The 16492-nt window shown below is 48.8% G+C and overlaps 1 protein-coding gene across 4 annotated transcripts in view; it reads right to left on the bottom strand.

Annotated features, from left to right (window-relative positions):
* Positions 1-1544: 1544 nt before the first annotated feature.
* Positions 1545-16492, bottom strand: part of NF2 (NF2, moesin-ezrin-radixin like (MERLIN) tumor suppressor) — an 89033-nt gene continuing 74085 nt past the window's right edge. For all 4 annotated transcript variants that reach the window (XM_053369550.1, XM_053369552.1, XM_053369549.1 and 1 more), the window contains one exon: positions 1545-1860. In XM_053369550.1, the coding sequence (XP_053225525.1) occupies positions 1810-1860 (51 nt within the window). In that variant the 3' untranslated portion in view covers positions 1545-1809. The remainder of the gene's footprint in view (positions 1861-16492) is intronic.

Here is a 16492-nt window from a genome sequence, read left to right on the forward strand (position 1 = left end):
TCAGCCTCCCCCTGGCCCCTCTACTCCTGTTTTCGAACTTGTATGAATCCATCACTTCGACCGATCAGAAAACAAGGAAAGGCGAGACAAGGTGAGCCTACAGGCGTGGTGGCCATGTTGGAAGTGGGAAACTAACGCGGCTGGGGTTTTATGTTTATTTTGGGAACAGAACCACTTTGAGAGCAATAGAAACTCCACCTTTAAAATGGCAGGGCCCTTTAGTCATTGCATCCCTTGATAGCAGCACAAAAAGGAGATCAACGGGACCAGGGGGCAGCACAAAGGCTTGGAAGCTAGAAAATTCATCTGAGGCTTTTGAGCGAGAGAGATCGTCTCTCACTGAGGTATTGCAGTACACAAAGAGTTGCGGGTTTCTTTTTTAAAGGACCGAAGATCAGAATGCAGGAAGCTGAGAAGGAAAAGGATTTGTGTGTGAGTGAGAGTAGTTTAGTGTATGCATGTTGCTCCCTGACAGTCATCCCACAGGAGTGAATGCTGGGTGTTTTTTTGCAAAGCGACACGTATTTTCTCAGGCATGAAGCCACTGCAGTCTAGTACTCAATTTAACTTTAAAAAGCAAAAAAGGAGTCTTTACAAAGAGGCACCTGCCCTGTCAGTTAAGAATTCAAAATCTCACAGTGGATTAGTGTGGGTTGGGGTCAAATGGCGGAGGGGCTCTGTTGTTCTGCATCTAAAAATCCTGCATCTTCCACAGCACCTTGGGTTGGGGTTTCTGGGCCCCCAAATTCCCCATACTTCTCCCTCCCCGTTCCTGACGCTATCACAGTTCTTAGGAGAAGCACATTTTTGCACAAAAAACCCCACCCCAAATCCCATGATTAAAATGATTTGAAACAAAGTGCAAAAACAAAATACAAAACCCTGGGTCAAGATGGCATAGGGGAAGGATTGTAGTTCAGTTTTTGGAGCATCTGCTTTTGCTGGGAGATACCCCCTGCCCCAAATCCTGGAGAGACGCTGCCAACTGGTGTGGACACTACTGAGCTAAGTGGACCCAGTGGTCTGTCTCAGCAGAAGGCAGCTTCCTTCAGAGCCCACCCAATTATTCTCTGCCAGCTTGGTTCAGAAGGAAGGAGAGAGCATGACATCTAAGAGAGGCTCCCTGATTATCCTTCCATTTGGTTCAGAATGTAGGGAGTGAAGTTGAAGTCACTTGTTGCGCAAGGGGGGAACGAATATGCAGCACCCACGATGGCCGCAAAACAGATCGCGCAACAAGAACCGGCTGTTGCGCCAGGATCGGCTGTTCCCCAACAAGCTTACTCCCGTGCAACTGTTGCACCAGATCCCTTTGTCGTGCAAGCTTTAAACTCTGCCACCCACAAGCACATGGGGTCTTGCGCTAGCAGACAGAGCATGCTAGATGTTAAAGGCTCCTTGATGGGAGCTTCAGGAAAGAGCCGCCTCTCTCGTCCGCAGGAGGGAGCAGAGTCGTGCCCCTACAGAGAGGTGGGAAGCGAAAAGGGGTCTCATGCTGGTGCCGCACCCACCCCGTCTTAGGAGCACGTTAATACAAGTCACAATCAATACAAACACTTTTTAAAAAAGGAAAGAAAGAAGAAGCTAAATGGTATATCACAGTCGTGTGTTATACAAAGATTATTAAAAACCAAAAAAACTACAAAGTACAAAGCAGGGGAGCGTCATGTCAAACTCTTCGAAAACGCGTGAAGAGGGGGTCACAGTTCAGGGGGCAGCCGGGATTCGTGGCCGGCTATGGCTGAGTCCTCAAACGGAGGGTCCGCATCAGTCGGGCGCTGGCTCAGGAGCAAAGAACCGGCTCACTTACTAGAGCTCCTCGAAGAAGGCCACACGGGACTTTGTGCTCTGCAAGGTGAGCTGGGGGAGAGAAAAACAAAACACACAGGAATGTAATAAAAGAGGGTGCTGGCTTCCTGCTCTGCTGGGAAAACTGCCTTAAGGCATAGCTGTCAAGTTACAGATTTGAAAATAAGGGTCCAGCAGCCTCAAAAATAAGGGAGCAGCAGCCAAAATAAGGGATTTTAGCCAACCAGCAGCTAAACAAAGCCTCAAGCGGTGGTTCCTACAGCGCAGCAACCTGGCAAAGGGGATGCAGCAAGGAAAACCACCGTCACCTCTCCGCTGGGAAGCGCTGAGCAAAGGCGAGTCTCCAGGCAACGCAGCCGATTTGATCGGCACAAAGCATGCAAGCTCCACCCCCCAGTCGTTCTTAGACTCCTTATTGGGTGAGCAACGCAGCCAAGCAACACAGTTGGAGCCTCCCTCCTCCCTGGCCGGCAGGGAGGGAGGGAGAGGAGCTGCTTCCTTTGAAACCCAGGAAATTTAAGGGACATCATCAATAAGGGACAGCAGCGGGACACAGCGCTGGGATAAAGGACTTTCCCGCCAAATAAGGGATGGTTGACAGCTATGCCTTAAGGAATGGTGGGAGATGGAAGGAAGCAGCGAGCTGCCTTCTGCCAGGAATGAGATGCGTCTGCGCCTGCTAGAGCACATGAAAATGACCCTTGGCTAATCCAGTACCTTATTTTCTCCAGTCGAGACCCAAATGCCTCCAGCTACTACATGAGTAGACCCCAGAGGGGGATGGCTCTTTCCCAGCTTGGCAACTGATGTTCAGATACACTGCTTCTTTTCATGAAGGTTTTGCTGAGACATCCTGGCAGATCTCAGCACCTCCTACTCCACAAATGCTGCCAATTAGCTACCAGACGGTGCTGGCTTTGGTGTATAGAGTCCTACTGGGACCAGGCTATCTGAAAAGGCATCTCACCCCTTATATACCCCATCAATCGCAGAGCTCTGCAGGAGAGGGCCTCCCGCAGACACCATCTTCTCAGGAGGTCCATTCTATACAATGCAGGAGTCAGGCCTTTTTTGTGGAGGCCCCTACACTTAACTCCCCCCCCCTTTAAATCTTACATAGGCAATGTCTTTTTGGTGCCCACTGAAGACCTGGAATAAGACAACATGATTGATGAAATTAATCACGTAGGATACATAACTTCGCCAGAGTCGGTAGCAAGATGGATACTGTAGCTTTGGGGCAGAAGACGAACTGTGGCAGAACAGAAACAGCATTGCACGTGACAAATGCGTCGCAGAATGGAAAACAACGCACCTTCTCCCTCCCTGCCTCCTGCAGCCATATTAAGGATCAGTGGTGCACCAGAACCTTGAAGCATTTCAGGAAAAGCAGATGCTGCACAGGAAGCCAAGATTCCCAGGAACGCTGCAGCTGTGAAGCTTAAGCAGGTGTGCATGGATGAATGGGAACAAAATCTAGCACATGCCAGGCTTTAAAAAAAGAGAGAGTATACAACTGGTCCTTACAGTGGCAAAAGAGGAGGCAGGAAAGGCATGTGGGCAATTTCTGATGGAACTGCTGAAGCTGCTGGCAGCAGTCATTGCCTCTGAACCTCACAGGGTTGTTATGTGGATTAAATGAGGACCTGGGAGAACCATGTTCAAATTGCCGCTTGGTCATATGACATCCACTGGGTGACCCTGGACCAGTCACTGCCTCTCTCAGTCTAACCTACCTCACAGGGTTGTTGTGGGGATTAAATGAGGAGGGGGAAGAACCATGTGTGCCTTCACCTCTTTGGAGAAAAAAGGTGAAAAAGAAATGCAATTATCTATCTAACAATAATTTGCATGGATTGATGAGAACCATTCGTGCAGGCACGTCCAACTCCCAAGAGACTGCAATCTACTCACAGTATAAGAAAAACTGGCAGTGATCTACCCATTGACAATGTTGTTGAGCTTTTTTTAGGAAGCCAAAGCTGTTGAGCTTCCCCCCTTTTTTGGGGGGGGTAACAATTCTCAGGGGGTCCAAAATCGACCAGGGGCACCCCGCAATCAACCACGATTGATTGGTTGGTGTAAATGTACCAGTGATGAGGATGGGGGGCTTTGATACATATATTTTATTACATATAAAAATCCAACAGAAATGATCCATATACCCTCATCCGCATAGAGCCAGGTGCTGCGGGGGGGGGGGGGACGGCCCTATTAGAAAAGGGTAGAGTTATTATTAAAGTTGAGTAAGTTTGAAAAACGCCAAGCCATATGATAGTGTCAGGATGCTGTCAGCGGTTCCCAGCTGGTTGCCCAGGAAAGTATAAAGACAAGGGAAAGTTTCTTACTCTCCTTTTTTATTTCAATCTTTACAGAGAGAGGCTATAGAACCCAGCCTCTTGGATAATGGTGTTGTCCCGAGTGAATCTCCACCCTCCTTCTCTCCCACTTCCTCATTCGTCATTCTCATCGCCTCCTCTACAGGTGCTGCTACGTGCCCTCTGTCTTTGAGCTCTTTGCTCTCCTACTTTTAAAGCTCACCGGGTTCTGGGAGAGGGAGGGTCTGGAATGCTTTCTAATGACAACATGTCAGCTGGGTGTTGTTGTTCTGGCTCTCCCATGATTTTCCAACTTTTCCCTTCATCTGCCTCTGAGCTGCAACCTCCCTCAAACCCCTGTTGTAAATCTATACTGTCTTCCTCTTCCTCCTCCCTGGAAGGGTCAAGAAGGGGAGGCTTTCTCCACCATTCCTCCTCTGCCCAGTCCCTGACAGATAGCAATCTTCAAATATCTGAAGGGCAGTCCCATTGACAATGGAGCATTCTGCAGTTCCAGCAAGCAGGGCTTGGGCCAACGGAGTCTAAGGACAAGCAAGGAGATTTCGACTAAGCATTAGGAAGAGCTCTCTGATGGCGAGAGCCGTTCAGCAGCATAAGAGACTTTTCTTGGAAGGTGGTGGACTTCCCTTCGTTGGAGCTGTTTAAGGCAGAGGTTGGATGGCCACCTGTCAGTGATTCTTTAGCAGCGATTCCTGCATTGCAGGGGGCTGAGCAAGATAACCCTCAGGGGGTCCCTTCCAGCTCTACAACTCTATGATTCTACAAGCAATGTTCCACGCTCACTTCCCCACTGGGCCAGCAATCAGATGTATTCGTCTCCGCTGCGCTTTTCTGTAATCACAAGGAGCGGAGAGACAATGGCAAGTGGAGAGTGACCTCGACAGAGCGTTGAGTGCTATTCAAGAGGACTCTGGTCTTTCCGAGTGTATTTTGCCCCTCTGGATTTCTCTCTCTCTCTCTCTCTCTCTGCTCGGCTCATCTCACTGTCTAAAGGAAAAATGAGTCACCCGCAAATGGATCCCGGGGTTTGTGTGGGCACAGAAATATGTATGATAATGGAGAGGGGTGTGTGACAAGATAGGCTTCAACAGAGGCTGGAGGGATTTAACAGGAATGCCAGGAGATCCAAATGACACATATTCTCTTAGGAAGACAAGCATCTGTCCCTTTGCAGGCTACGCTATTTGTCCACCTGAGGCCAGAATTGTCTTCTTTTGAGTGGCAATGACTCTGAAGGGTCTAGTAGAAGCGATCTTTCCCATTACCTGCAAACCTGATCTTTTTTCTTTTCTTTTTTAAGCTGGAGGTACTGTCAGGGACCGTGCTGAGGAGGGCTGCACTGAGGAAGAAAATGGTGGGAGCCACCCCCTCCTCCTGATCCTGAATCTTCCCAGGAGCAGGAGGACAGTATAGGTTTGGAACAGTGGTTTGCAGAGGGGCATAGTTCAGAAGGCAGAAGCTGGGAAATACTGGATGGGGAATAGCTAGCAGAAGAAACATTAGAAGAGAAAGAGTTAACAGATTCACAGTCTCTGGAAAGCATTCACCCCCCCCCCTTCCCCAAAGACATAGAGAGCTCAGAAAGTTTCGAACATAGCAGAATAAACCTGTTACTGTTTAAAACCTCGCTTGCAAACCTGAGCTCATTCTGAGCTTTACCCTGCCCCGATCTTCTCCCTGCAACTGTTGGCTACTTGTGTATCCTCTTTCTTCACAATTTCCCCTTTCTTCCACTTCTTATACATGCCTCTATTAAATCTCAGCTCATCCGTAAGCTCCTTATGCAGCCACACTGGTTTTTTTAGAAGCCTCCCGCTTTTCTTTCTTGTTGGAATTGTCAGCATTTGTGCCTTTAGTATTTCACCTTTAAGAAACTTGCATCCATCTTGGACTCCCTTCTCTTTAAGCATTTCTGACCGTGGGCACTCACCTAGCAGTTCCTTAAGCTTTTTGAAATCAGCTTTCATAAAGTGCAGAGTGCATGCCTGGCTACACCCAGCTTTCCCTTGCCTCTGTAGCATGAAACCCAAGAGGACATGATCACCGCCTTCCAAGATTCCCAGTACTTCTAGCTTGTCTTTCTGCCTTCTGAGAAATGAAATAGTCAGCAAGGCAATGGAGGAGCTTGTTGGACTTTACATTCTTAGCAGAGTTTGAGTTCCAACAGATACCAGGGTAGTTGAAGTCTCCCATGACTGCTATAACTCTCCTTTTCGAATGTTTGGTAATCTGCTCCAGTAATTTGGTAATCTGCATTGAAGTATTCCATCCCGCTTGGAGGTCTATAGCAGGAAGGTCATAGCTGTTTCCCTCTCCTACAGTTTTTACTCATATACTCTCAATCTGCCTTCCATACTCCCAAGTTATGAATCTCTTCCCAAGTTTACACATCCTTTACATATAATGCTACTCCTCCCCCCTTCTTGTTTGGTTTATTCCTTCTGAATAGGTTATACCTCCAATTTCTACATTCTAGTCATGAATCTCATTCCACCAGGTTTCAGTAATGTCTATTAGACCGTATTTGTCAACCTGTATTAAGAGCTCAACTTTATCTTGCTCGTTTCCCATACTCTGTGCATTAGTATAGACAACCAAGTCATTCCCTGCTACCTTCTTCTAGTTTCCTGCCCTTTAGCAGGTTTCTGTAGCACTGCCTCAGTTTCCTGTGCATCAATGTAGCTATTATCCCCAATACCAGGTGTTCCCCATCTGTAATATCGTCTCCCTCCCCATCAGGATTTAGTCATATCACTCCACACCTATTATGCTGGGTGCCTGCTTGCTTCTGAGAAATGGCTTGGGACTCAAATACCAATACCTGAAGGATCGCCTCTTCCTATATCAGCCTCTTAAGTGAGGTTAGTTATCCTAAGTGCAGTTAGTTATCCACCATCAGCGAAAAGAGCCTTGTCTTTGGTAGCCCCAAACATTTGGAATGGCCTTCCCAAAGGTGTATAGTTAACACTGACTTTACACTCACTTCTGCCAAGGTGTTTTTAAAGTGGGTTACTTCAGTTAGTTCATATGGGTTTAGAATTGTCTCATTTTTTCTGTTTCATTTTGGCGACATGTTTAAGTTTACTCATGCATATTGCATATCACTGTAGCATACACAGAGGGTTGAAGGGCAGTCTAGAAATGTTTTAATAAAATAATAAACAAGCAAGCAAACAAACAAACAAACATAGGAGCACAGGAAGATGTCTTATACCATGCCAGATGATCAGACCATCTAGTTCAGTAATTTCCACACCGACTGGCAGCAGCCCTCTAGGATTTCAGACATAGTTCTCTCCCAGTCCTACCTAGAGATAGCAGGGATTGAACCTGGGTCCTTCTCCACGCAGAGCAGAGGCCCTGCCACTGAGCTACGGCCCTTCTCCTTAACAACTAGTAATAATAATTAGAAAAACAATAATCACCCATTTAAACCAGTAGTTTAAGTTGCTTTTTACCAACCCCCAACACACTGCGGTTGTAAATTTCCACAAGTGAAACATGCACAAGCTATCTTGATGGCAAGTGTCACGGCTTCACCGGGAAGACTCTGGCAATCCGTTTCGCAAGAGCGCCGTGGAATTCTCTTAAGACACCCCCCGGCTTCCTCTTCAGAGATCTATAGCTCCGAGATGCACAGGCAGAAACCGGTGACAGATAAACTGCTTTGGCTTCTCTCATGTAAACACCCTTCTCCAGATCCCTTCAGGGCAGAGGACAAAGCCAGCAGCCCCTTCAACAGGAAGGAGAGAGCATGTTTGTGTGAATCTTATTGCAATACTGCAGGAAGGCGACTGTGAAAGGAACCCACCGCAGACCTTATGAGATAATTGCCGTATTTGATTACTACCTCCTTAATCAGCATCCTAGGACACATCATGCCTCCCAGATTATCAAACGAGGTGCGGCGCATCTAAAAGGTGCTTAGCTAATTGGGAACATTATTTCCGGCAGGCACAAAGCCGTGAGCAGCTCCAGTCAAAGGGTCAGGCGTTTTGCTGAGAAATAGCCTCTTACAGGAAGCATTGAGTGCACCGTAACTCACGCTCGCCGGCTTCCCTGGCTGCTACTCCTACACCTGCCAGCCTCAAATGCCTTTTACACACCAGTTCCTTGGCCCTACAGCCGATCATGCGGCCTGGCACAGGTTCTGGCAACTCGGGTTTTAAAGGATCTCTTAGCAAGCAACGGGAAGGACTAAACAACAGCAAGCTCAACGGCATGACCGGGTATAGATTAGGCAGCTTCCTTTGCAACTACTTTTTGCGGGGGGCGGCGGGGGGGGGGGGGCTGGATTGAAGAAGAGACTACTGCAGAGGCTTAATGCCCTCTGCTGGAATGTATCCAGCGGCTGCCTCCAATGGCAGCGAACGGCTGCCTAGTTTCTGCTCTGCCTATGCACACTTTCTTAGATAACAAGCGCAGACAATCCTGGCCGCTTCTGGCACCAGCCTGATCATAGCTGTCAACTTTCCCCTTTTCTTGCGAGGAATCTTATTCGGAATAAGGGAATTTCCCTTAAAAAAAGGGAAACGTTGGCAGCTGTGAGTCTGATGCTAAACAGGAAGAGGACAGAGCAGAACCTCCCCTCGGTTTGGTGGCAGCCTATAAGTGGATGGAGGTCATGGAATCACTGAATCATAGAAGCGTAGAATTATTCTAGTCCAACCCCTGCAAAGCAGGAAAACCAGCTAAAAATCCCTGAGAAACGGCCAGCCGTCCTCTGTTGAAGCACCTCCAACAAAGGGGAGCCCACCACCTTCTGAGGGAGCCTGTTCTGCTGTCAAACGGCTCTTGCCGTCAGAAAGTTTAGTCAGAATCTCCTTTATTGTCATTGGTTTGGATCCTGCCCTCTGGAGCAGCAGATAACAAGCTTGCTCCACCTTCCACGGGACAGCCCTTTGTATGAAGCACGCAATGGATTTGAAATGGATGGGATGGTTACAAATATAATTCCAGCATCGAGTACACAAATCAAGACCATCTGAAAGTTAGCACAGGTGCTGGGTGTGTGAAATCAGATGTATTTAAAGCCTCGCAAGAACTTCATCCTAGTACATGATGACATGCAGAAGAAGGAAGGTTTGGCTCAGTGAAGTATTGATGATATGGAAACCTGCAGCTGGCAGAGAACAAATTATTTTAAAAACATGTTGTATCTGTTCAAATACAAGCTGCCACCAAGTGCAGGCTGCATTCCTAAAACAAAACCTATGAAATCCCGGCTCCTTTACCTACCAGAACACCATTACAGGCCACACTCAGATTTAAATGCAAGTCAGAAAGTGTGGTCCCTATCCACACCAATATGGTTATAATAACAGCATTAGGAATCCAGCAACACCTGGTGGGCCACAGTCTGGTCCCCCCGATCACAGCATGAATGAACTATCAAGTAAAGATATAAATACAGTGAAATCTCTGTTTTAGAGCGTCTCGGAAGCCAAACGTTTTGGAACCCAAATGCCGAAAACCCAGAAGTAATTGCTTCCATTTTTGAATGTGCCTTGGCTTCCAAGGCCCGTTTCTCAATTTCCACCACTGAAATTGCCAACAGCTCTTTGCGCCTCAGTTGTCAAGCATTTTGGAAGTCAAACGGTCTTCTGGAACGGATTACGTTCAACAACCGAGGTTCCACTGTACAGGGGTCTGCTAGATCAGGCCAATGGCCTATCTAGTCCAGCATCCTCTGCTCACAGCGCCCAGCCAGACTGCTATTGCGGGAAGCCAGCAAGCGGGACCTGAGAGCAAGAGCCTTCTTCCCTCCTGCAGTTTCTAGCAACTGGTATTCAGAAGCACTGCTGCCTCCAAGTGCAGGTGTCTATTTCTAAATTGTGGGAAGGACAGGATTTTATCCAAGGAGATCCATCTGGGAGACCCCAAGCCTTATTTGCGCTGCCTCTGCCAGCCAAGGAGTGTGGGAGGACGCCCAGCACCGTTAGGCAGAATCTCGCAAATTGGGGAGTTCCCAGCCAGACGCTGAAGGTCTGGCCCACATCTCTCCTCCACGGCTGCCTCCTCACATCCAATTAAAGCTAGCTGTGTGCATCCCTGCCCGCCGCCGGAGGAATTAAGTTTGCTCTTGGCTGAGCGGACGGACGCTTTCTGCCTCTGATCCTGCGGGGAACGGTGCACTGTCGAAAACAGCAGCTCCGCCAGAAAGCGGGGGGGGGGGGGGAGAGAGAAATGAAATACTGGTGTGTGTGTCTCTCTGTTGCAAAAGGATCCCCGGCAGGGGCACACTGTTCCCAGCCTGTCCCCTCCCCTCCTGGCATCAGTTGCTCAGGTGAATCTGCTCAGTCTCTGGCTGGCATCTCATCACCTGTCAAGCCTGCCTGTTGCTTTTCTGACAGCCACCTTGCTTGCAGGGACGGCTGCTCTGGGGACGGCTGCTCACCGACGGCGCTTGGATGGAGAGTGGGCGGCAATGAAAAAGCCTGACATGTCCAGCCCAGTGGAAAGGCGTTCCGAGCTCAAAGGAGCCTCACCTGGTGTCCGCAGAATCGTGTTGGGGGACGTAGGGTGTCAAGACCCTGCAGGGGGACCAGAACAGCTACATCAGAGGGATGTGAGAACCAAGAGCTGCTGGTGGTGTAGTGGTTAGTGTGTGGGACTAGCTCCTGGGAGAGATCAGGGTTCAAATCCCCGGCCATGCAGCTCGCTGAGTGAGCTTGGGCCAGTCACTGCCTCTCAGCCTAACCCGCCTTGCAGGGTTGTTGTGCAGAGGAAGAGAACAATGCATGCCACCTTGAGCTCCTCGGACAGGAAAAGGTGAGCTACAAATGCAATAATGAAATATAAAATAGGAAGAGGGAACAACCTAGTTGACCCTGGTTGGGTTTCTGTTTTAAATCGGGGTGTGAAAACTTTCAGGCAGAGGGCCACATTTTCCTCCTTGGCAACCTTCCAGGGGCCGCATGCTGTTGGTGGGCAGGGCCAGGAGCAAAAGCAAGCAGAGATTCCAGTTTTGTCTTTGAGCAGCGGCAGCAGCAGACTCCAGGCTCTCAAATTTCAGCAGCAATGCTAAAATCTGGCACGCCCTAACCCACCTCTCATGTTCCAGGGGCTACAGCATTGTTGTGGCTCCCCATGCAGCACGGCACCCATTGCGACCCCACCGGTCGTGCTGCCCTTCAACCACCTCCGACGGCAGGCCAGTTTTTACACATTCTCCTCTCTCATCTAGCCACGCAGGAGGTGCAATAAGACTTCAAGCTGGGCAGAGAGGCTCCCGGAGGGTGCCAAGCAGGGGTCATCCGTGGTGCTGCTGGGGAAAGCCTTGAGGGTCAGATAAAGAGGCTCAGGGGGGTGGCGTCTTCAGTCCCTGGGTTTGAGGTCCCCTCCTCTCCCCCGGTTTTTAAATGCAGAGGGCAATCCTGCAGCAAAACATCTCGCCCTGTTATTCTGGAAACTACCAATTTCACTCTTCCCTGCGTCGGGCTAATCAGTGGCAACGACTTGCACACCTCGGTGGCACAGAGCCTCCTACGCCGAAGCCTGCAGGGAGAAGGGCTGGCTCTGCAAAGGCCGCCTGTTTCCCATGCTTGCTGTTCTTTATCCAAAATAGCCTGGCGCTTACGAGAAGTAGATGCATGCCCCCCAACCAACCCCGGCCTCTGCTGCTTCTCTCTGAGCATCCCCCTTCTCTAGAAGGAGACAAGATCAGACCCAAGCTTTTCCTCCTCCTCTGCTACTACAGGTGTCTCTGAATGTGTGGGCTGTTTTCTTCGACGCAGATGCAAGGCGGGGAGGGGGGAAGCAAGCATGTGTGTGCCATCGCACGCAGCAAGATTTTGTGCAAGCCAAACCTGGGTGATTAAGAGCAAATTACATTTTTGTCACAGGGAGAAAATTGATTTTACAAGGCGCCATTGTGCGATCCGTCCCTCTTCCTGCAGGGAGGGAGGGGAGAGAGGAAGGAGAATAGGCTCTACAATGCACTAACTGGGCGAATCAAAGAAAATATATATATGAAGAGGAGAGGGAGAGAAGAGGAAGGCAATCAAATAGCCAGAAGGAGAAAGGAGAAGAAGAAGAAGAAGAGGGGGGGGAGATCTTCTTTGCTCCTTCTGCCTGGAGGCTGCTGTATCCCCCCAGGAGACCCGGGGCTTTTATTTGATTTGGAGGAACCAATAACTCTGTTGCAGTCAAGCTCATTTTGCACTAGCTAACCCAATAACTGCAGGCCCCCACATTTTTGCTGGCTTGGCAAAAATTGCACAGAATTGAAATGAGACCACCAAATCCATTTAGGCCATTTCCCCAATAAAACTGGGGGGGGGGGCAAGTGGGAGGAGGAGGAGAAACAGCCACGGCGTGGGGTTTACGGAAATGGGACTACTCTGAGTTAGGAGTCTGTTTCCACTTGAGAATCTCAGATGGGGCTTCCTGTGACTCCAGAGGAAGAATTAAGGAAGCAGAGTCTCCAGATCTACCTAGAGATGTGTGTGAGACAGAAAAGCCCCTTTGGAAAGGCAGATGAAAGAAGCCATTTCTTCAGTCCAAATCAATGAACTGTGGAACTCGCTCATTAAACTGCGGAACTGGCTTCAAAAGAGGACCAGGCAAATTCATGGAGGAGAAAGCTATTGCTGTCTACGAACCATGATGGCTATGCTCTGCCTTCACAGTTGAAGGCAGCAACGCTTCCGAATGCCAGTTGCTGGAAACTTCAAAAGAGGAGAGTGCTGTTGTGATCGGGTCCTGCTTGGGATCTTCCCACTGGAGCATCGGATTGGCCAGTGTAAGAACAGGATTCTGGACTAGATGTGCCATTGGCCTGATCCAGCAGAGCTCTTCTTGTGTTCTTAGGGGATTGATTTGAAACAGCATGTAGCCAAAGGGTTAACATACACGCTACTTACTACTCCAAATCCCCCCTCTCAAAACAGCTTTTCTCAAGAAACCAGGGTGTCATGGCACAGATTTGCATGCAACATTTAGTTTCAGGCCCTTAAAAAGAATGCAAACAATATCTCATCCCTTTTTTTTTTATAAACCAACTATTCTGCCAACCTTGCCTTGTATTTCAGCAGCATAAAAAGTTTACAGCATCTCATTTACCTGTCACTGGCAAACGGCACAGAGGCTGCGTTTTGCAGAGACAAGGTCACCCTGGCATCTAAGCAATCTCCTTTTAACACCCCTAAACTTCTCAGGCCTCCCTCTCCCACCCTGCAAACGGGGGAATGGGGCACTGTGCCCCAAATATCAGTCTGCTCTCCGCCAGCCCCCACCTGCCAGCCTGCTTACTTTCTAGCAGTTTCCTCCTCCTTAGTCTCAGTGCAGCAGGAAGGAGGAGGACGGCAAAAGCTGAATTAGGCTCTGTACACGCTCCTGCTTACTCTGCATCTAGTGCGCTCTTGCCACTGGTTTGAGAACTGGTGTACACACAATGTTAGCCACAATCCATATCTATCCTGTCATTTCTTGAGAAATGCTGCCTTTTGATGAGTTTGACCCCAAACCAGCTCCGATCTGGGCTGAGAAGAATAATGACCCACTTACGTTTTAAGCTGGTGGCATTCCAACTCTATGATTCTATGATGCTACACACAGTCTTAGTTGGCTCTGCCTGTCATTAGCTCTGGCTCCCTCTACTGTTGGTCTCCCTGCCTTCCACCCTACCAGTCACACTGGGGACACCAGCGGTAAAGAAAGCAAGGCTTTATTACCTAAGCTTAGAAACATTATCTAGAGCTCAGCATTATGATGCAAAGGCAGAACACACTCATAAAACTCAGAAATGTTCCTGATAATGTAATGGAAGGGTAGCAATAAACAATAACATTTATTGCTACTCTTTCATTGTATTATAGGAACGCAGAATATCCGAATTGCACAGAGAAAGGCTGCAGTTCTATGCACGTTTAGTCTGAGAAATGAGTGGGACTTGCTCCTGAGTAAACATATGCTGGAGCAAGCTGGAGGTGTCGTAGCCACTCCACAGAAAATTAGCTTTCATGAATCCATTTCCTTTCAGTTTATAATATACCCTTTGAAGCAAAAGCACAGCTTTTTTCTGCATCTGAAAGAGTAATATTCTATACACATTTATTAAAAAGAAAGCCCTGCTTAATTCAATGGGGCAGGGCTGAAAGGGGGATCGTAGGCACTGTGACGCTAGACTATTGACAGGGGGACAGGCCCACGAAGGGGGAGTGGGGAGGATAAGGATCTGGGCTGCCCATTAAATCCAGCTCTCCACCACAGTAATGACAATGTACCAACAGAACCTTTCTGAAAGGCTGAGTTTATGGAAGAGAATAGCTAGCTACTTAAGAGGACTGGCGGTTGGAGTGAGCCTTGGCGTGGGAAGACATGGGGAAAGTGGATGGAGAAAGGTTTTTCTCCCTGAATTCTTGGATATCTAATGAAGCTGAAGGTTGGGAGATTCAGGACAGATAAAAGAAAGAACTTCTTCATGCAATGCATGGCTAAGCTATGGAACTCATTCCTGCAGGAAGCAGCGATGGTCACAAGGTTGGGTGGCTTAACAATAAAAGGTAAAGGTAAAGGACACCTGACAGTTAAGTCCAGTCATAAACGACTCTGGCCGAGGAGCCGACATTTGTCCACAGACAGTTTTTCCAGGTCATGTGGCCAGCATGACTAAGCCGCTTCTGGCGAAACCAGAGCAGCGCATGGAAACGCCATTTACCTTCCCACCGGAGAGGTACCTATTTATCTACTTGCACTTTGCAGTGCTTTCGAACTGCTAGGTTGGCAGGAGCAGGGACCGAGCAACGGGAGCTCACCCTGGGATTCGAACCGCCGCCTTCCAATCAGCAAGCTCTAGGCTCAGTGGTTTAGACCACAGTGCCACCCACTTAACAATAGGACTGGACAAATTCATGAATTAGAGAATCAGTGGCTACTAGCCGTGATGGCTCTGCTCATCAGGGACTATGTTGAGGAGGGCTGCACTGAAGAATAATGGTGGAAGCCACCCCTCCCCCCGATCCTAATCCTGAATCTTCCCAGGAGCAGGAGGACATTATAGATTTGGAACAGAACCTCTGCAAACAGAAGGCTCCCAGAAAAGAAGGTTCCCAGCAGCTTCCCAGAAAAGATATCTGGTTTACCACTGTGAGAACAGGATGCAGGACTTTATGGGCCATTGGCCTGATCCAGCAGGCTCTTCTAATGTTCTTATGAAGGCATGCCAACTGGCTACTCTTTTCCAGAAAGGAGAGCTGGATCGCTCTGGTTCCCCTCTTTCCGGTTTTGCAGGCAAAACGCATGCCTTTTCTCTTGGGGGGGGGGGGAGAAAAACAAGTTTGAAGCTGCTCCAAAATCCTGCCTGCTCCTGTTGAGCGTTCGTCACAGATTCATCAGCCTGGCCTAAGAGGAAACCCTTGAAGTCCGAGGCACAGAGAGAATGAGAGACCCTCAAGAACGAAAACAAACCCCGTCTCCTACATTCTTCTGAAGTCTGAAGAAGCAGCCAGCCCCCCTGAAGTTCAGCCAGCTGGAATTAGCGAAGCCAGCGCACTACGTGCAGAGGAAATCAGCTTCCTGAAGAGATGTCTGTGCTGCGCCCCCAGAGCTCATAAAAAGGGGATTAGCATGTTAACCACATAATTAAACATGAAAAATTCTGCAGGCTCCATCCAAGGTGGAGAGGAAAACTCGGGCGGTCACAAACATGACCTTTGTTCCCATGCTGGGGCTTCATCACAGAGGGGCCTCTACCCAAATGAAAGATTCGGAACTGGGACATAGAATCACAGAATTGCAGAGTTGGAAGGGACCCCAAGGGTCATCTAGCCCAACCCCCTGAAATGCAGGGTCCTCCAGCTGAAAGCGAAGGAGAGGCCATAGCTCGAGGTGGAGCATCCGATCGTGCTGCATGGATCTAAATCCAACAAGAAGTCCAAGGGGGAACAGCTGTTTAGTGGCAGAGCAGGCACTTGGAATGCAGAAGGTCCCAGATTTAACCCCAAGGTAGGGCTGCCTGAAACTCCAAATTGCTGCTACCAGTCATTGTTGACCATACTCAGCTAGATGGACCAATGGTTTGACTCGGTGTAAGGCAGCACCGTGTGTTCCTTCCTTCCTCATTGTTGTTGTTATTTATTAAATTTGTATGCCACCCTTTAGTGATGTATGGAAGTGAGAGCTGGACCATAAGGAAGGCTGATCGCCAAAGAATTGATGCTTTTGAATTATGGTGCTGGAGGAGACTCTTGAGAGTCCCATGGACTGCAAGAAGATCAAACCTCTCCATTCTGAAGGAAATCAGCCCTGAGTGCTCACTGGAAGGACAGATCCTGAAGCTGAGGCTCCAATACTTTGGCCACCTCATGAGAAGAGAAGACTCCCTGGAAAAGACCCTGATGTTG

This window comes from Podarcis raffonei, chromosome 16, assembly GCF_027172205.1.
Source record: "Podarcis raffonei isolate rPodRaf1 chromosome 16, rPodRaf1.pri, whole genome shotgun sequence".
NCBI classification, from domain to species: domain Eukaryota; kingdom Metazoa; phylum Chordata; class Lepidosauria; order Squamata; family Lacertidae; genus Podarcis; species Podarcis raffonei.